The sequence below is a fragment of the Oncorhynchus clarkii genome, chromosome 5 (assembly GCF_045791955.1).
Source record: "Oncorhynchus clarkii lewisi isolate Uvic-CL-2024 chromosome 5, UVic_Ocla_1.0, whole genome shotgun sequence".
Taxonomy (NCBI): domain Eukaryota; kingdom Metazoa; phylum Chordata; class Actinopteri; order Salmoniformes; family Salmonidae; genus Oncorhynchus; species Oncorhynchus clarkii.
In genome coordinates, this window is record NC_092151.1 from 70,467,210 (window position 1) to 70,488,209 (window position 21,000).

The following is a 21,000-nucleotide window of genomic DNA, read 5'->3' on the forward strand; positions in this document are numbered from 1 at the left end:
GCGTCTCAAGTATGGTCAAGAAGTTAAAGTGGCTAGTGATCTATTTTACATTTCCCATCAATTCCCATTATTAAAGTGGCTGGAGTTGAGTCAGTGTGTTGGCAGCAGCCACTCAATGTTAGTGGTGGCTGTTTAACAGTCTGATGGCCTTGAGATAGAAGCTGTTTTTCAGTCTCTCGGTCCCAGCTTTGATGCACCTGTACTGACCTCGCCTTCTGGATGATAGCGGGGTGAACAGGCAGTGGCTCGGGTGGTTGTTGTCCTTGATGATCTTTATGGCCTTCCTGTGACATCGGGTGGTGTAGGTGTCCTGGAGGGCAGGTAGTTTGCCCCCGGTGATGCGTTGTGCAGACCTCACTACCCTCTGGAGAGCCTTACGGTTGTGGGCGGAGCAGTTGCCGTACCAGGCGGTGATACAGCCCGACAGGATGCTCTCGATTGTGCATCTGTAGAAGTTTGAGTGCTTTTGGTGACAAGCCGAATTTCTTCAGCCTCCTGAGGTTGAAGAGGCGCTGCTGCGCCTTCTTCACGATGCTGTCTGTGTGCGTGGACCAATTCAGTTTGTCTGTGATGTGTACGCCGAGGAACTTAAAACTTACTACCCTCTCCACTACTGTTCCATCGATGTGGATAGGGGGGGGTGTTCCCTCTGCTGTTTCCTGAAGTCCACAATCATCTCCTTAGTTTTGTTGACGTTGAGTGTGAGGTTATTTTCCTGACACCACACTCCAAGGGCCCTCACCACCTCCCTGTATGCCGTCTCGTCGTTGTTGGTAATCAAGCCTACCACTATTGTGTCGTCAGCAAACTTGATGATTGAGTTGGAGGCGTGCGTGGCCACGCAGTCGTGGGTGAACAGGGAGTACAGGAGAGGGCTCAGAACGCACCCTTGTGGGGCCCCAGTGTTGAGGATCAGCAGGGTGGAAGTGTTGTTGCCTACCCTCACCACCTGGGGGCGGCCCGTCAGGAAGTCCAGTACCCAGTTGCACAGGGCGGGGTCGAGACCCAGGGTCTCGAGCTTGATGACGAGCTTGGAGGGCACTATGGTGTTAAATGCCGAGCTGTAGTCGATGAACAGCATTCTCACATAGGTATTCTTCTTGTCCAGATGGGTTAGGGCAGTGTGCAGTGTGGTTGAGATTGCATCGTCTGTGGACCTATTTGGGCGGTAAGCAATTTGGAGTGGGTCTAGGGTGTCAGGTAGGGTGGAGGTGATATGGTCCTTGACTAGTCTCTCAAAGCACTTCATGATGACGGAAGTGAGTGCCACGGGGCGGTAGTCGTTTAGCTCAGTTACCTTAGCTTTCTTGGGAACAGGAACAATGGTGGCCCTCTTGAAGCATGTGGGAACAACAGACTGGGATCGGGATTGATTGAATATGTCTGTAAACACACCAGCCAGCTGGTCTGTGCATGCTCTGAGGGCGCGGCTGGGGATGCCGTCTGGGCCTGCAGCCTTGCGAGGGTTGACACGTTTAAATGTTTTCCTCACGTCGGCTGCAGTGAAGGAGAGTCCGCATGTTTTAGTTGCGGGCCGTGTCAGTGGCACTGTATTGTCCTCAAAGCGGACAATGTGGCCGCCTACGGCTATTCTTCAACATAAATGCGTAAAACTACGTCACAATGCTGTAGACACCTTGGGGAATACGTAGAAGGCGTAAGCTCGATGATGGTACATTCACAGCTGAATAGGGAGTCATTGGAACGCAGCACTTTCAAAACCTGGGGCACTTCCGGATTGGATTTTTCTCAGGCTTTTGCCTGCAACATCAGTTCTGTTATACTCACAGACAATATCTTTACAGTTTTGGAAATGTTAGTGTTTTCTATCAAAAGCTGTCAATTATATGCATATTCTAGCATCTTTTCCTGACAAAATTTCCCGTTTAAAACGGGAACGTTTTTTTTCCAAAAATGAAAATACTGCCCCCTAACTCCAAGAGGTTTTAAGAGGTTTTAAATCTGCAAGACTTGAACATGGTTGTTTAGCAATGATCAACAACCAGTTTGACAGAGCTTGAAGAATTTTTAAAAGAATAATGGGCAAATATTGTACAATCCAGTGTGCAAAGCTCTTAGACTTACCCAGAATGCGTCGAAGCTGTAACCACTGCCAAATGTGATTCAAACATGTATTGACTCAGGGGTGTGAATACTTATGTAAATGAGATATTTTCAATACATTCGCAAACATTTAATTTTGTCATAATGGGGTATTGTGTGTCGATGAGTTAGTGAAAAACAAATCTAATTTTGAATGTGTGGAATAAGTCAAGGGGTATGACTAGTTTCTGAAGGCACTGTACATTTGCTGTTCTTTTTGACAAATCTGTTAACGAAATCTGACAATACTTTGGATACATTCTGTAACATGATAAGAATATTCCTGGAAAATGTGGAGTAGGTGCAACATAAGCCAACTAATTGGCTAGTTCGATTGAGAGGACTAACTGGCCACAAGAATGCACTGTTCCTAAGTAATTTCAATGCACTTTTATGACTCAAAGAGGAGTCTTCCACTTTAAGGTGCTTTGTGGAGCTCTCCAAGCTGTGCTGTTGAGGAACTAGAGCAAGCGCACTTGTAGTTTTTTTTGTTTGGAACACTACACTATCCCCACCCTCACACAACCACTGTAGTTTGCGCAATCCAAAAAATAGTAAATTATCCATTGCAATCTGGGTCAGGTGGGCATAATTTGAAATCCTATTCCATTGCCAACATGACTAGCTAACTTATAAAATACAACATTAGTGTAAGACTTTCACAATGCAATTCAGGGAAACCGATCGTAGTTTTGGTGCGCATAGAAATGCGTCATTCAGGTGTGTGTGGCTTGCCAAATTTTCTTCACAATAGACAAACCGGCTCTTTCTGTTCAGAACAACCCAGGGTATGAGGCCATGTCATCTTGTCAGTGATCATAAACATTGATTGTATAGATATGGAAATGTTAAGTGCACATTTGGACTCACAGGTGTTTGGCTATCTTGTATGACATCAAAGCGGTATTTATTATAATCCTCAATCTCATCTTTCAAAATACATGGAGTACTCTTAATTTACAGAATTTCCCTTACTCAGGCAACCAAAAATGTGCTAAAGTTGCCCAATTAGTGTGAGGGATTGGGGCAACTTGTCACGCGAGGTGCTCAAGTTCAGTTCGGCTAACAGTCAAATCCCATAAAGCACTGTGAAGCGCAAAGCCAGAGCTCTGTCATGTATAGCATGTTACTGTACTGCCACTGCGTTCCAATTTAGGCATTTGTTAGTGCTCAAATCTGCAATTTTCAACCCATACACGAGGAAAAGGTTAAGAATATGATCATGATTAAGGTTGGTGGTCAAAATGGATTTGTTGCTAGCCTGTATGGTGGTACATGTCTGGCTGCCTGAGCCCTCCTTTGAATCACCTTCCAATGAAAGGCAGTTTTACTGTTGTCTCTGTTGGGGCCATTCCACAGCTCTGCTACCGAAGGATTTATAGAGACTAACATGCCCTTGTTTTCTGTTCTGCTTGACTGCACACAGACTGACTGACTGACTGAGCTTTATAAGGCATTTGATGATCTCTCCTCACATTGAAACCCAATGTAGTGCTCTGGGCCCTTCGCTTTTATGAGTGCTGGAGAGGGAGATGGAAGGAGGGGAGAACAGTAGAGGGAGATGGGGAATATGAGGAAAAGAGAGGATGGAGGGAGAGCAGAAGTGACATTAAATAAGGTGAAAGTTGGGGGGGCAGGGAAGAGGGCGACAGGGGTAAGTGGGATGGATGGAAAGGAAAGAGCAGAGTGACCCTGTGTCTGTTGGCACAGACCGAGGCTCTTACTGCTCTGTTTCTTTCTGATCGTGTGTGAAATATCTCCGTAATACAGAGGCATCGCTGAGCTGACATCAGCTGCAATTTGTACTCCTGTCACTCCTTCTACTCACATCTAGAATGGGGGAAAAATGTGTCTGTGTGTCCTGTTATATCACTCAGTGGTTTATCTGAATTTATGAATATGGTGAATGGGATGTAGTTTGTCTGTCACATTAAAATACTGAGTTTATCTTTTAGTGTCCTTTTTAATGATGTCCTGTTATGATACTGAAATGTATTGTCCTTCTGCTACCACTCTGGAAACAAGCCACGACTAGAGCCTGATCTCTGACTGTCTCTCACAGCGGCCAAATCCTTACTGGAGATTTTTTGGGGAACTCTCTCATTGACGGCAGTACAAATAAGTCAGTTACGCAAGTTTGGGTTGAAAATCTCATTGAAGAATTTTAATGGTACATGACATGGCACGTTTTATGTAGCAATGAAAGTAGGGCTGTGACGATACCAGTATCAATTTTTTTTTCTTGTCAACAATGAAACCCCCAAACTCTTTGGTCCTTGTAAAAACCTAGCGTATGTGAAATATTGTGTGCTATAGCTTGGAAAATAAATATGTGACTTTGACATGTTTGTTTCCAACATTAGGGCTGTTTTCTGAAAGAAGTTAAATCAGCGCAGTGTTTTGTTTCCTTGCCGCAATACTAACGAGTCTTGCAATACTGGTATCGTGCCAGCCCTAAATGAAAGCTGATACTACTAATATTAATAACTTTGTCCAAACTAAGACTTGGCACACTACATGGAAGTCTGTTTTCCATGACATGATGCCTTGAAAGTCCTATCCAGACCAGTGATGCACTAGTTTAACCGTTTAACCGTGGATCACTTATTATCTTTAGTCTGTCTCAACTGTACCTTTTTCTCACAACACCAGACCCTCTAAGACATTAATGTTGACGTCTTGCATGAACTCGGCAAATAAAGTAACGTCCTCTCATTGTCAACTGTTTATTTTCAGCAAACTTAACATGTGTAAGTATTTGTATGAACATAAGATTCAACAACTGAGACATAAACTGAACAAGTTCCACAGACATGTGACTAACAGAAATTGAATAATGTGTAACTGAAAAAATGGGGGGTCAAAATCAAAAGTAACAGTCAGTATCTGGTGTGGACACCAGCTGCATTAAGTACTGCAGTGCATCTCCTCATGGACGGCACCAGATTTTCCAGTTCTTGCTGTGAGATGTTACCCCACACTTCCACCAAGGCACCTGCAAGTTCCCAGACTTTTCTGGGAGGGAATGGCCCTAGCCCTCACCCTCCGATCCAACAGGTCCCAGACGTGCTCAATGGTATTGAGATCTGGGTTTTTTGCTGGCCATGGCAGAACACTGACATTCCTGTCTTGCAGATAATCTCCCACAGAACGAGCAGTACGGCTGATTGCATTGTCATGCTGGAGGGTCGTGTCAGGATGAGCTTGCGGGAAGGGTACCACATGAGGGAGGAGGATGTCTTCCCTGTAACGCACAGCGTTGAGATTGCCTGCAATGACAACAAGCTCAGTCCGAAGATGCCGTGACACACCACCCCAGACCATGACGGACCCTCCACCTCCAAATCGATCCCGCTCCAGAGTACAGGCCTCGGTGTAACGCTCATTCCTTTGACGATAAACGCAAATCCGACCATCACCCCTGGTGAGACAAAACCACGACTCGTCAGTTAAGAGCACTTTTTGCCAGTCCTGTCTGGTCCAGCGACGGTGGGTGTGTGCCCATAGGCGACGTTGTTGCCTGTGACGTCTGGTGAGGACCTGCCTTACAACTGGCCTACAAGCCCTCAGTCCAGCCTCTCTCAGCCTATTGCTGACAGTCTGAGCACTGATGGAGGGATTGTGCGTTCCTGGTGTAACTCAGGCAGTTGTTGTTGCCATCCTGTACCTGTCATGCAGGTGTGATGTTTGTATGTACCGATCCTGTGCAGGTGTTGTTACATCTGGTCTGCCACTGCGAGGACGATCAGCTGTCCGTCCTGTCTCCCTTTAGCGCTGTCTTAGGCTTCTCACAGTACGGACATTGCCATTTATTGCCCATGCCACATCTGCAGTCCTCATGCCTCCTTGCAGCATGCCTAAGGCACGTTCACGCAGATGAGCAGGGACCCTGGGCATCTTTCTTTTGGTGTTTTTCAGAGTCCGTAGAAAGGCCTCTAGGTGTCCTAAGTTTTCATAACTGTGATCTTAATTTCCTATCATCTGTAAGCTGTTAGTGTCTTAACGACTGTTCCACTGGTGCATATCCATTAATTGTTTATGGTTCATTGAACAAGCATGGGAAACAGTGTTTAAACCCTTTACAATGAAGCTTTGTGAGGTTATTTGGATTTTTACGAATTATCTTTGAAAGACCGGGCCCAGAGAAAGGGACGTTTTCATTTTTTGCTGAGTTTATAATTAGTAATGAACAAATAAGTAACTTTTTCCTACCAATATTTTAAGCTGTCCTGTCATTGGTTACGCTGTAATGATGCTTTTATAACAGTGTTTATGAATGCTATGACCCTTATTGGGAAAGCAGGCAGCAGAGCTATCTAGCCGTTAGTTTGACTATTGCGTCATGGAAAAAATGTAATCTGCTGGACTGTAAGTAGAAGGCAGCAGTATATCTGTATCAGCAGTCTGGTATGTTTAATCTCACGTTATGGCGTAATATTCTCACTGGGCCGTCTAACTTAACTGTAAATAGCTCTGTATAATGAGATATGACCCGAGGCTTTATATTGGTATCGCTGTTTTAGAATATACTTCTCTAATCAGCATAAAACACATTGTAACTGTGTGTGAGTGCATGTTGGTTGCATTGAAGAGCAGACCGCTTGGGATCAGCCTTATCTCATAGCAGAGTGATTAAATCCAACATTATTGCTTTTATTCCAGGACACCGTGGCCCGTTAACAAGAATGTTTTTTCCAAAATTGCCGTGTCTGCCTTTGTGGGATTACAGCAGACATGACTATTATGGTTGTGATGCAATATGCATGAACTGACATGGAACAGGTGGATGGAGGTGAGCCTGGAATGAAGGCTTCTCCCTAGAGGCAGCAGGAGATGTGGAGCTAGATGGTGCTACTCACAACCAAGCCACATAGAGAACAATCTAATGATGGACTGTTTTATCTGTAGTACTGTGTCTTCTCTTAGATGGCCATGTCTACCTGTCCAGTAGAACAGGGAATCATCCTCCAGCTATTCATCATGTGTCCTGCTCTGAATGATTCATCTCACTGTGTTCTCCCCGGTATCAGTGGTAGCTGGTAGGCTATAGGAGGAAGAAAATGACAGCGACATCCAGGTCTGTCTCCCTCAACAGCTGCTGGAGCTGTTTTCTGGGAAATGGAAAAATGTTTAAAAAAATAAAGACTGGTTCATAGAGAGGGAGGAAAGGGGAGAGGGATGGAGAGAAGAGGGAAAGAAAAGTTGTTGAGCTGCTGAAAACATGTAACTGAAGCAATGTCTAGTCTAGTTTACAAGTGTTGTTAAATTCAAAGTTAGTTCTAGCAGAGGCCCGTGTTTTTTGTTTTGCTTAGAGGAGTGTGACATGGGTCTGACTGGATCCTGGCTGGAGAATGGGCAATGATACAGAGGGGAGAGGATACTCCGGTAGAGGCTGCAGACAGACCCCTGGCTCAGGAGATGGGCGGTGCCCCACTAGACCCTGTCACCTGCAGATATCACCTCATCCTCTTGTATCTCTGTCCTCTCTCTCTCTCTCCCCCACCCTCCATCTCTCTGTAGCTCCGTCTCGCTCCATATGCTCAGTGATGGCTGTCTGTTCTGGGGCTGAAACATGAACAGAACATGAGAGGAAAATAGTAATGTTTTTTACCTTGTGGTTACATAAACAGCATTAGAAGTAAATTATGTTTTGTCAGGAAGAGATTGTTTTGGCTTGTAGGGAAGCGGCATCACTGACATTTTAATACGTACCACTGAGATGTATGCCACCACACACAGACACTCACTGGAAATAGAATACACACTCAACTTCTAGTTTAAACATGGCACACACACAGGCAGTGTGTTGCTTTTAAAAACAGAGTTTATTTGAGTAGAGCATTTCAGCTTACTGTGTGTTTATTTGTGTCCACTCACGCTCTTCCTCTCCTACTATTTTATGAGCCATGACATTACCTGTGTGGAAAAGTGAACAGGGCCTGGTTTCCCTCTAGCGATGGAACTTTCCTTCAATATGATTGAAATAGGCCTATAGCCTATTGTTTATAAACTGAGTGTACAAAACATTAAAATCAAATTTGATTTGTCACATACACATGGTTAGCAGATGTTAATACGAGTGTAGTGAAATGCTTGTGCTTCTAGTTCCGACAATGCAGTAATAACCAACAAGTAATCTAACCTAACAATTCCACAACTACTACCTTATACACAGAAGTGTAATGGGATAAAGAATATTTACATAAAGATATATAAATGAGTGATGGTACAGAACGGCATAGGCAAGATGCAGTAGATGGTATCGAGTACAGTATATACATATGAGATGAGTAATGTAGGGTATGTCAACATTATATTAGGTAGCATTGTTTAAAGTGGCTAGTGATATATTTGACATTTCCCATTATTAAAGTGGCTGGAGTTGAGTCAGTGTGTTGGCAGCAGCCACTCAGTGTTAGTGGTGGCTGTTTAACAGTCTGATGGCCTTGAGATAGAAGCGGTTTTTCAGTCTCTCGGTCCCTGCTTTGATGCACCTGTACTGACCTCGCCTTCAGGATGATAGCGGGGTGAACAGGCAGTGGCTCAGGGGGTTGTTGTCCTTGATGATCTTTATGGCCTTCCTGTGACATCGGGTGGTGTAGGTGTCCTGGAGGGCAGGTAGTTTGCCCCCGGTGATTCGTTGTGCAGACCTCACTACCCTCTGGAGAGCCTTACGGTTGTGGGCGCAGCAGTTGCCATACCAGGCGGTGATACAGCCCGGCAGGATGCTCTTGATTGTGCATCTGTAGAAGTTTGAGTGCTTTTGGTGACAAACTGAATTTCTTCAGCCTCCTGAGGTTGAAGAGGCGCTACTGCGCCTTCTTCACAATGCTGTCTGTGTGGGTGGACCAATTCAGTTTGTCCTCTCCACTACTCTCCCTCTGCTGTTTCCTGAAGTCCACAATCATCTCCTTTTTTGTTGACGTTGAGTGTGAGGTTACTTTCCTGAAGTCCACACTCTGAGGGCCCTCACCTCCTCATGTAGGCTGTCTCGTCGTTGTTGGTAATCAAGCCTACCACTGTAGTGTTGTCCGCAAACTTGATGATTGAGTTGGAGGCGTGCATTGCCACTCAGTCGTGGGTGAACAGGGAGTACAGGAGAGGGCTCAGAACGCACCCCTGTGGGGCCCCAGTGTTGAGGATCAGCGGGGTGGAGATGTTGTTACCTACCCTCACCACCCGGGGGCGGCCCGTCAGGAAGTCCAGTACCCAGTTGCACAGGGTGGGGTCGAGACCCAGGGTCTCGAGCTTGATGACGAGTTTGGAGGGTACTATGGTGTTAAATGCTGAGCTGTAGTCGATGAACAGCATTCTCACATAGGTATTCCTCTTGTCCAGATGGGTTAGGGCAGTGTGGTTGCGATTGCGTTGTCTGTGGACCAATTGGGGCGGTAAGAAAATTGGAGTGGGTCTAGGGTGTCAGGTAGGGGGGAGTAGTCTCTCTCAGCACTTCATGATGATGGAAGTGAGTGCTACGGGGCGGTAGTCGTTTAGCTCCGTTACTTAGCTTTCTTGGGATTGATTGAATATGTCCGTAAACACACCAGCCAGCTGGTTTGCGCATGCTCTGAGAACGCGGCTGGGGATACCGTCTGGGTCCGCAGCCTTGCGAGGGTTAACACGTTTAAATGTTTTACTCACGTCGGCTGCATTGAAGGAGAGTCCGCAGGTTTTGGTAGCGGGCCGTGTGAGTGGCGCACTGTGTTGTCCTCAGAGCGTGCAAAGAAGTTATTTAGTCTGTCTGGGAGCAAGACTTCCTGGTCTGCGACGGGGCTGGTTTTCTTTTTGTAATCCGTGATTGACTGTAGACCCTGCCACATTCCTCTTGTGTCTAAGCCGTTGAATTGCAACTCTACTTTGTCTCTATACTGACGCTTAGCTTGTTTGATTGCCTTGCGGAGGGAATAGCTACACTGTTTGGATTTGGTCATGTTTCCGGTCACCTTGCCCTGGTTAAAAGCAGTGGTTTGCGCTTTCAGTATCGCGCGAATGCTGCCATCAATCCACGGTTTCTGGTTTGGGAATGTTTTAATAGTTGCTGTGGGTACGACATCGCCAATGCACTTTCTATTGAACTCTCTCACTGAATCAGCGTATTCATCAATGTTGTCAATCCACGTGATCGAAGTAGTCATGAAGTGTGGAATCAGATTGGTCGGACCAGCGTTGAACATACCCGAGCGCGAGAGCTTCTTATTTTAGTTTCTGTCTGTAGGCTGGAAGCAACAAAATGGAGTCGTGGTCAGCTTTTCTGAAAGGAGGGCGGGGGAGGGCCTTGTATGTGTTGCGGAAGTTAAAATAATAATGATCCAGGGTTTTACCAGCCCTGGTTTCGCAATCGATATGCTGATAGAATTTAGGGAGTCTTGTTTTCAGATTAGCCTTGTTAAAATCCCCAGCTACAATGAATGCAGCCTCAGGATATGTGGTGTTGTGTCTTTGGCTATGCCGGATTAAGTGATATGACATGCTATTCTATAAAATAATTTCTCCGTAATTAATAACACCTGATTGAGCTAAACATGTAAATGTAATTAACCAAAGAGTCGGGCACCACAAAATAATATTTATAGAGCTGTTATCTTCCGAATAAACTCTTAAAGACCTAGTAATATTTTACTTCAGACTCATAATCTGAAAGTTGTAAATTCTTGGTTATCTGCAAGAACCCTGGCTAACAAATTTGAATCAGCAATGCAAAATTGTGTTTAGTTAGGTATTTATTAAATAAATAATTAATCACACAGAATTCACGTACACACAATTAATCATAACGTGATTACAAATTACGTCTTAAAGGAACACGTCCCTAGCGGGCGGAACAGATATGACAGCTTGTTACACAAAGGAAAAGGGGCTGGGTTTGAGTGAAAGAGCGGGAAGACTGAGGAACAAAGGGAAGAAGCTGTGCTATCGTAAATACAGTATCTTATGCATTCTAAATTACCGCCCATTTGGAAAAGGAAAATGCAATAAATATTTACTCTGAGCTGCGCTTCAGTATGTTGGTGGTAGATAGACTGTGTTGCCAAACCGAGTCCTCTGTCCTTTTGAAGAATCTCTGGTGGTCACTTGGATAAGTTGTAGTAACGTTGTTGTGTGGTAGATGGAATACTCTCTGTTCCTTCCTTACCTGCGTTTGCAGCTGCGGTCGCTAACTCAACGTCTAGGAGGTATCACTTCTGTCGTGAATAAGAGTTCAAAATTCATACCATTCGCAACCAAAGCTCATGCTGATGTTGGCTTCGTTCTGTAGTTATTATCTGAACCATTCTGACATAGGACCGTCGTCCTCGGAACAGGAAGTTATGTTGTCGTCAAGGCTTTATATAGGAAGGGAGAAAAGGGGTGTGTGACAGAAGTTGTAAACTGTCTCTTCACGTGGGCGTCCCATCAAATTATTTCATATTCAAACATTTAAATTGAACAACAAATCCATGTGAATCCGATAACTTGGATGTGTAGACTTTCCACTGTAGAGTTTGTCATCTTATCATTGATGAGAATGTCTCGGATGACAATTGAACTGACATCGTATTCCTTAAGTACCACCGCATATGTTCAATTGTTCGGATTACCAGAATATAATTCATTTCCCCCCACATTCTGACGTTCCCAGAATCTCTATGTTAACCAAGGGTTTTGCAAATGTAATATCAGTAGGGTGGAGAGGAAAAGGGGGGGTGAAGAGGTATTTATGACGGTCATAAACCTATCCCCCAGGCCAACGTCATGACAGTGGTTTCCAGTTTACAACGAGTCAAATAGTTTGTCCAGGGCCATCGATGTGTCTGCTTGGGGGGGGAATATATACGGCTGTGATTATAGTCGAAGAGAATTCCCTTGGTAGATAATACGGTCGACATTTGATTGTGAGGAATTCTAAGTCGGGTGAACAGAAGGACTAGAATTCCTGTATGTTGTTATGATCACGTCTCGTTAATCATAAGGCATACCCCCCTGCCCCTCTTCTTACCAGAAAGATGCTTGTTTCTGTTGGTGCGATGTGTGAAGATACCAGCTTGCTGCACCGACTCCAATAGCGTCTCTCCAGTGAGCCATGTTTCCATGAAGCAAAGAACGTCAATCTCCGATGTCTCTCTGGAAGGCAACCCTTGCTCGGATTTCATCAATCTTGTTGTCAAGAGACTGGACATTGGCGAGTAGTATGGTAGGGAGTGGTGCGCAATGTGCCCGTCTCCGGAGCCTGACCAGAAGACTGCTTCGTTTGTCCCTTTTACGCCGACGTTGTTTAGGTTCACCGGCTGGGATCCGATCCATTGTCCTGGGTGGATGGCAAAACACAGGATCCGCTTCGGGAAAGTCATATTCCTGGTTGTAATGATGGTGAGTTGACGTTGCTCTTATATTCAGTAGTTCCTCCCGACTGTATGTAATGAAACCTAAGATTACCTGGGGTACCAATGTAAGAATTAACACGTAAAAAAACAAAATACTGCATAGTTTCCTAGGAACGCGAAGCGAGGCGGCCATCTGTTGGCGCAGGAACATTCTTTCCATGACGTAGGCTGACCAGATGAAAGCTATGATCCCTTACTGGTAACACTTGTTAAATCCACTTAATCAGTGTAGATGAAGGGGAGTAGACCGGTTAAAGAAGGATTGAGACTTATTGTGTATGTATGCCATTCAGAGGGTGAATGGGCAAAACAAAATATTCAAGTGCCTTTGAATGGGGTACAGTTGTAAGCTGTGGTGTAAAGTACTTTAGTAAAAATACTTGAAAGTACTACTTAAGTCGTTTTTGGGGTATCTGTACTTTAAATTACTATTTATATTTTTAACAACTTTTACTCCAGTACTTTCCAAAAGAAATATACTTTTTACACCATCCATTGTCCCTTGAATGCTTAGAAGGACAGGAAAATTGTCTAATTTACTCACTTCTCAAGAGAGCATCTGTGGTCATCTGATGCGGTGGACTCACTAAACATAAATACTTTGTTTGTATATTGTCTGAGTGTTGGCGTGTCCCTGGCTATCAGTAAAAAAGCATCTAACGACACCCTTAATGTTCTGCGAGTGGTGTGAAGTAGCCGTTACATTACGAGCGTTTTCAAGTGCACCATTAACGATGGTTTTGGGGAAACGGCTTGGCGATGTAACAATGCTCCTACGAAGGATATAGCGATGAACTTAGCCTGAAGATGCTTTTGGGAAACCGGCCCAGGACAGTAGTAAAACATGCACTATAGGCATTATAGACGCAGTGTCTCTGGGAAAATCATCTCCTACACATCACATAAAACTAGGCATGTAGGGATGCATACATATTCGCAGGATATGAGCTAACCACCATAAGACTAGCCAATAGGGGGCTGGAATGTAGGGCTTCTCAGCTGTAGCTAATGCCCCCCCTCACTCTCTTTAACCCCCTTTATCTCCCTCATCCCACTCTTCTCAGCTGTAGCTAATGCCCCCCCCCCACTCTCTCTAACCCCCTCTCCCTCATCCCACTCTTCTCAGCTGTAGCTGATGCTCTTTAGGTCCACAGGGTGTGTGGCGCCTCAGGTTTTTACTGTGTTGACTGAAACAAGGCCCAGAGCAGAGAAGTGGCGGTGGTATCTCCGAGCTCAGCTCTGTTAGTGGTTTGGCAAGAGTTGATTTCGCTGTGTGTGTGTACTTGAAAATGCATGCTGTGGACTCATCCGTGTGTTAGCCAGAGCTGTGTACTTTACTGTGTGTCTGATGTAGCGATGGAAAGCTTTGAGGTGAGGGTAGGGCCGGGACCAACCAACTGCCAAGGCGACCAGTGCCTTTCAAGTAATGATCCAGAATTTGTTGTAAAAAGCTATTTTTCTGCTTTACTCTCAGTCATTGGCACCAATTCAACAATGTTATGGCACAGACATGACCACGTGACAATTGTAAGTAACGCAACAGCTATGTGGTAGGTTAATATCATTGATTGATTCTGACTGATTGATTCTGGTACTTGATCTCTAGGCCTTGACGATGTGGAAACTAGCGACACCCATCTAAGAAGGTTTTTACAGAGTAGATCTTAGTCGCACAATTTAACGTCTAACTATATTTGGTGCAGTATTTCTCAATTTAAAAAATTGCATTAAAACAAGTAATCTCGTCATTACTGAAGAATCCCTGCTGTTGAACAATCACAGACGAAAGGGCGTAGACTTGTTCGGGCAGCCAAAAAGGTTGTCTGCCCGAACAACCGGAAAAACCCTTAACGAAGTCCAAAACTAATAAAAAACATCACAATGTCATCATATATGCACAAACTCATCCGAACTCTTTTGGCTGGGAGGCATGCAGACGCCTTTAGTCAGTCTCCCAATGGCATATCCCAATGTGGGAGCCTTTATTAGGAGATGGGGAAAGAGAACACTGGAGGCGTGAATAACAAGAGCGGGATAGAGGGGTTGAGAGACAGGTAGAGGTGAGTGCATGTTTAAAGAGGAGTGTAGGTTAAATGAATGAGTCGTAAGCGACTGAGCTACTGGGCTAACACACACACACACGCATTTGGTTCTCTCTTAGTGGTGTGGAGTCTGTCAGGGCAGCAGTGTAACAGTTTACTGAGGCCTGCTGAAAGCTGCTGTCAGGAGGCTCTGGACTCCTCACCACCTCGCTCTCTCTCTCCACTCCGACCTGCCAACTTCTACTTGTTCCCCTTCAAACACACACAGGGACATTGCGTATGTTTCTTTGTGACGGCTCACTGGCCTGGTGAGGGGTGGTGGAGGAGGTTGCCTCCAGACAGCCAGTGTTAGAGGAAGTCATCAGGAGAGTAGTTCAGCTGATTAGTAGAGATTACACCACATTTTCCTACCCTTCAATCAATTTTTCCCTGATAATATCCCTGGCCCCTGATCCAGTTTGCTGTGCCCAGAGAAGTCTCTCTTCCCCTGCTGTGTGTGTGTGTGGTCTCGCCCCTTAGTGCTGGTACAGGGTCTGTCCAAGGGCACTAGTATCTGATTACTGGGATGATTGTTCACCCTCTGCTCTGAGGAAGCACAAGGTGGTGCAGAGTTTGATAGATTTTGATTTTAATTTATTCGGTAGTTAAAAGTAGTATGCTGTTCAGCTGGAGGGAACGTTGGTGTTTCTATATGCCCTGTACACCTCTCTCTGAACTGTTAAGAACAAACTGGGTTTGTCTTTTGTGGAAAACATGAACTCTTTACTACGTTCAAGACCAACTGTGAAAGTTGTTTAAATCTGTGTGTGTGTGACTGCTTTAGGATCTGTTGTGTGTTTTGGGTGTGTCATGTCAATCTGACACTATCACTTAACTGGGTGTTTGTGTGTTTAGGAGCTGTCGAGTTGTGGCTGGAACAAGAAGGAGAAGCACAGCTCTGCTCCCAATGCTGTGGCCTTCACCCGCAGATTCAACCAGGTAACACACACACACACACACACACACACACACACACACACACACACACACACACACACACACACACAGAGGCAGGCAGAAAAGCGGGGGGTGGACAGGGGGCGTAATGTACCCCTAGAGCTGAGTAATGAACCTTCAGTCTTGGCTAGCAGGTAATGGAGCGATTACATCCTCTCTTCACCACATCCCAAATCATCCCCTCTTCCCTAATCCTTTGTTTTGGAGGATGTCATGGTAACAAAACATACCTCCTGCTGACTTGTTGACTCATCTCCTATAGGGAACACACACTCAAACCCCGTCTGTCTCATTGTTTAGCCTCATCAGACTGATATGGCTAATGAAGGCTCAGAAGAGACCTTAGACTCCTTCCCTCACTCTGGTGTTCAACTGTTTGGACACATTTCTTTGTGGTCTGAGAATGTGTTTGTGCATGGTTTTTGTGTGTGTGTGTGTGTGGCCCGCACTCTCAGTGCCCTGTGAAGTCATCCACAGGAAGCCCTCATGACCCACAGGCGGCCTTCACCTTTCATCCTGCTCTTTCTGCCCCTTCCCTCTCTCCAACCTCCCCAGTCTCTCCCTGCCCATTTAAGTGTCTTTAAGACCTTGTGGTCTCCGTATGAGATGTTAGAGGAATGTGTTTCTGTGTAAACTTCCCCATTTCTAGGCTAGCCCAAACAGCCGTTACAGATGTTAGTTCACTGTACACCACAGGGCTGGCCGACAAGCAGCAGGCAGACGGACATCAGCGAAGGAAAGTGAGCCTTGTGAATAATGGGGCTTGGACAGGGAGAAGAGGCAGTCCCAGAGATGCTCCAGTCTTTGTACTCTTCCTTTAACTCTGTTATTGGTAGCAGTCTTTGGACAACAAGGGGAAGTCTGTGTCATTTCAGTCTAATACTGCTCAAGTCTAAATCAACCCTTAGCTAGCTCCATACTGCTTAGGTATGACTTCATGTTTATCTGAAAACACTGGATTAATGGAAGCAGAAAGGTAATTGTTCAACCTTGCACTCTGATAAAGGTTTTGGATTGAGTGTATAGGTTGGTATGACTGGAGAGGGGTAGCGGGGAGTTGGGTACAGGGATGGAGAGGGGTAGCTGTTGAGAGGGATGTAGTGGGGAGTTGGGTACAGGGATGGAGAGGGGTGAAAAGGGGAAGGGGGGTGTTAGGGTTAGAGCTAACGAAGGTTGAAGAGGGGTAGAGAAAGTTCTGGGTGGATGGTGCCTGAGAGGAGGCTGTTTCCTAAACCTAGTCCAGTTTCCCATAATGTAGGATCAGACTCTTTAGGTGGGTCACAGCCAGTACTACCGGGTGGCTACTTTAGACCGGGTCATGGTTTGAATTACACTTCAGTTTGTTTAGTGAGCCACTAGAAGTAGTTTCTGTTCTATAGATGTTTTTATTTTATTATATCGCTGTGAATGTTATTTAAGGTGATATTTGTCTTATATTAACATTGCATTTGAAAAAAGGGGGAAAAAAGAGTGAGTTTCGGGAATGTTCTCTCATGTAGCCTACCAGGACGTTTAGAATTAGTGTCATCTCTAACAAACACTCACCAGACAAGGTTGAGCTAGTGATGTTTAGTTATCTAGTCTAGACCTATACAAACGTTGAAGGCATCAGCCACTAACCTAACCCGAGCCAGGCCCAGCTGTAGCCTCTTCAGCACTCCTTACCCAGGAAGTGAGAGAGGGAGCTATCGTAAACTGCTTTTGAGGGACTCAGCCATATTACAGAGCTAATCCACAGCTATCAGCTGGTGTCTCTGTTCCATACTATTTATGATGAAACAGCAGAGCTTTATAAGACCATAAACACTACAGGAAAGACAACTAAGAGCCTCTGCTTTTTCCTCTGGGCTGTAGAGTGCACACACATCGACACACGCAGAGACAGAGCACCTGTGTTGTAACAGCTGCCAGAAGCAACGGGGTGATTTACAGTGACATGAGGACAGTGTAGTGGCCATATTGGACAGGCCTATAAACCTTCTCTGCTGGGAGTAGTATTACAAGGCTGCTGCAGCTTTAGTTGGATATTATATGAGACTTTAGTGGCTTATAATATCATCACTGACCGCTGTGTCTGCACTGCACCTGTGGCTGAGGGCAGGTGTGTCCGTGCTAGAGGGAAGAGATTGTTCAGGTGAACAGTACTGCCTCACTGTATTATGGGATTAGTTTTATTAGTGGATCTCCAAACTCTCCTCTGTCTCTCTCTGTCTGCTGGTCTTTCTTTTCTCTCTCTTTCTGTTATTTACTGCAGTGTTTTAGATTCTAGCCTGTGCCTCCTGTTTACTATTCCCTTCGTCTTGACTTCCATGGAGCAAAAACACTGACTTTTCTGAAGAGGCACTCAAACCAGATGCAGGCCAGTGAATAACTTGACATTTTGAGTCAAGGTGTATGGACATCTCCTGAGCCTGAGGGTAGTGTAGTGGTGTGACTGTCGCACCAATTGTAGGACCTTTTTGGTGTAGTTCATAGCATGCTAGGATTTAGAGTCTAGGCTGTTAGAGAAAAGTGATTTTCCTACCCTGCAACACTTCAACCACTCTAATATCTTACGTGACTGTGACCCACAGTGGGTTTCTATACAGAGCCACCTGCAGTTAGCTAATATCTCACACTGTCCCTCGGTGTGTCGGGGGGGGGGGGGGGGGGGGGTCAGTTTTGTTAACCAGAGCAACCCCCCTCTCCCCCTTCCCATCTTCAGCACAACCCTGCACCGTACAGTAGAATCATAGTCTCACACACACACACAACCTCTCTAAAGGTTTGGAGATGGGAAGAGAGAAAGTGAGTGGGAGGAAGAGCGTGACTCCTGGAGAGATGGAGATAAAGCCAGTGAGTGGGAGAGTAGGCAGTGTAAGCGAGTGACGGAGAGTTAGATAAGGGGAGCTATGGTTGCAGAGGTGAAGACTTCAGGGACCATTGGTATTGTGTATAGTTGATGACATTGATGTCTTTGTCTATTACACAGACAGGCTGGACCTATTTCCTTTGTCCTGTGGTTAGGTGACATCAGCACTCTAGATCTCATCTTGGATCTGCCCTGATCTCTCTCTCGAACAGTGTACAGACAGCTGTAGACTATAAAATACTCAGGAGGCCTGATATCAGCTTATTCTTTCCCCATTACTTCTCATCTTTCTTTCCTCTCTCATGAGGGCTGTTGGACCAGATGCTGACTGATTTATTGACCTTATTTGCTTTGCTATGAGAGGAGATCCGTGCATGTGTGAGAGAGAGCTCTTGGCCAATGGCCATTGATGACTCGGTCCGATCACTTTGTTCTGTCTGGGGGTTAACACACACAGACAGACCTCATTCACTCACAACATGTCAGGAACCAAGGCAGGAACATTGTACGGTACCTGATGTTAGATCTCAGCCAGCTATCACATTTGAGTGTGTGTTTGTCTTTGTTGGGAAGTGCTCCTTAACCATCGGTCTGCTTTTTGTTCAGCACTTTGTGCTATGCATTTATTGTTGTTGGTTGATTGTTTTGTGTCTCCAGACGACTTTCTGGGTGGTGAGGGAGATCCTGCATGCTCAGACCCTGAAGATCAGAGCTGAGGTACTCAGTCTCTACATCAGAACTGCCAAGGTACACACACTGTACTCTACTGCTTATGCTCTACAGTAGTACTTTGTGAAGGAAGAACCACAGATTCTTGATTCATATTCACGAGTGGACAATAAATATATTGTAATGTGAAAGTGTGTGTATTCATCCGTGTTCTGTTCCCAACAGAAACTGTGTGACATAAACAACCTGCATGCAGTGATGGCTGTGGTGTCAGGCCTACAAAGCGCTCCCATCTATAGACTCTCCAAGACATGGGCGGTGAGTTACTGTGTCCCTGCAGCTCAAAACAATGATCTCTAACAGCTCTCTACAACCAACTGAGATGTGTTGACGGTATGAAGGGCAGTCGCATATGTAAATGGTCTTTCTCTATTTCACCAGTTATTACACTGTCAATACATTGCTGGAATATGTAATGGTCTTGTGTATTGGAAGCATCTGTGCAGAAACCTCAGATCAGAGAAATTTGCAAGAGGGGGCGGTCTGATTCTGATCCATCCTCAGACGGACAGAGCCTTGGAGATTAGAGCTGACATAATGACATACTGATGCGGTGATGTCATGGTGGAAATGTAATATTAATGTGAGTGATATAAACCCCAGTAGTCAGCAGTACACACAGCAGACAGCCAGAAAATCCTCTGGACCACTAGACCTGCCTGGCCAGAGAGACCGGCACACCTGCTCCTAGTCAACACACACACACTCTCTCAAACACACTGTGGATAACTTTAGGCCGTGGCGAGAGCAGAACTTATCCCTCACCCAGAGCTCCTGTGGATATCATCAGTAGTGTTATCACGATGTCTCCTGAGATCCTGCTGAGCTGTTATGACAACTGTTGCAATGTGACTTAAGCATTACGATGATCATACCAGATGCATCGTTATTTACCAGCCATGTTTGTAAGTGTTTTCCAAACAAGCACGTAGAGAGAAAGTTTGCCAAGTGCGAAAGAAAAGCAGTGCTGCTCTCGAATCAGCTTTTGCCATTCAAATCTTACCTTAACATTGGAGTTATTCCACAATACTGATGACAAATCAGCTCCAAGAGCGGTATTACCACCTATGACTGCAAATATGCTATTGAGGCGGCTTATCGTGCTTACCCGATAATAATGCACTAAATCAGATTGTGCATGTTATTGTGTTCATGTTGTCCCTCATGAAACACATTGAGGCAAAAATTAGACAGTAGTCATGTTGCAAAATATAACTCAATTGATTGAACATGAAATTGATTTCATTATGATTGAACTTGTAGACACTCGCTAGTATCATGGCAAAGTAACAAAACCCAAAGCTAATTTAACTTCTATAGGAAAACAGCCCTAATGTTGGAAGTTAACATCATTGTTGTTATCCAGAGTCGCATCAATTTATTGTTCAAGCTATAGCACATAATATTTTAAAGAACCATAAAGTTAGGTCTGCTTCATGGTTTGCCATGGTAAAAATATTGCGATACTGGTGTTGTCACGGCCCTAGTATGTTTACAATAACTCAACTCAAACATATTTCTCTGTCTCTCTAGTTGTTGAGTCGGAAGGACAAAACAACGTTTGAGCGGTTGGAGTATCTCATGGCCAAAGAAGACAACTACAAACGTCTCCGAGACTACATACGCAGCCAGAGCATGAACTCCTGCATACCATACCTGGGTAAGACACACACACACACACTTCCTATTTTAAAGTGACACTTCCTATTTTAAAGTGACGTTTTCACGAGTCCCCCATATTATGTCCCCAGCAATCACCGATAACCACAATCAGTGGTAAAAGTCATCACAATTTACAGTATACCTCTTTCCCATTTGTCACTCTACCCTTTATGTTTGTATTTCCTCTGCTCCATCCTTTTTGTTTGTTTCCTCTGCTCCATCCTTTTTATGTTTATTTCCTCTGCTCCATCCTTTT

The 21,000-nt window shown here is 45.0% G+C and overlaps 1 protein-coding gene across 6 annotated transcripts in view; it reads left to right on the forward strand.

Annotated features, from left to right (window-relative positions):
* LOC139409317 (Ral GEF with PH domain and SH3 binding motif 2) overlaps positions 1-21,000 on the forward strand; it is a 135,135-nt gene that overhangs the window by 43,641 nt on the left and 70,494 nt on the right. For all 6 annotated transcript variants that reach the window (XM_071154271.1, XM_071154269.1, XM_071154268.1 and 3 more), the window contains exons 5-8: positions 15,401-15,484; positions 19,011-19,100; positions 19,248-19,340; positions 20,616-20,742. In XM_071154271.1, coding sequence (XP_071010372.1) covers positions 15,401-15,484; positions 19,011-19,100; positions 19,248-19,340; positions 20,616-20,742 — 394 coding nt within the window. The remainder of the gene's footprint in view (positions 1-15,400; positions 15,485-19,010; positions 19,101-19,247; positions 19,341-20,615; positions 20,743-21,000) is intronic.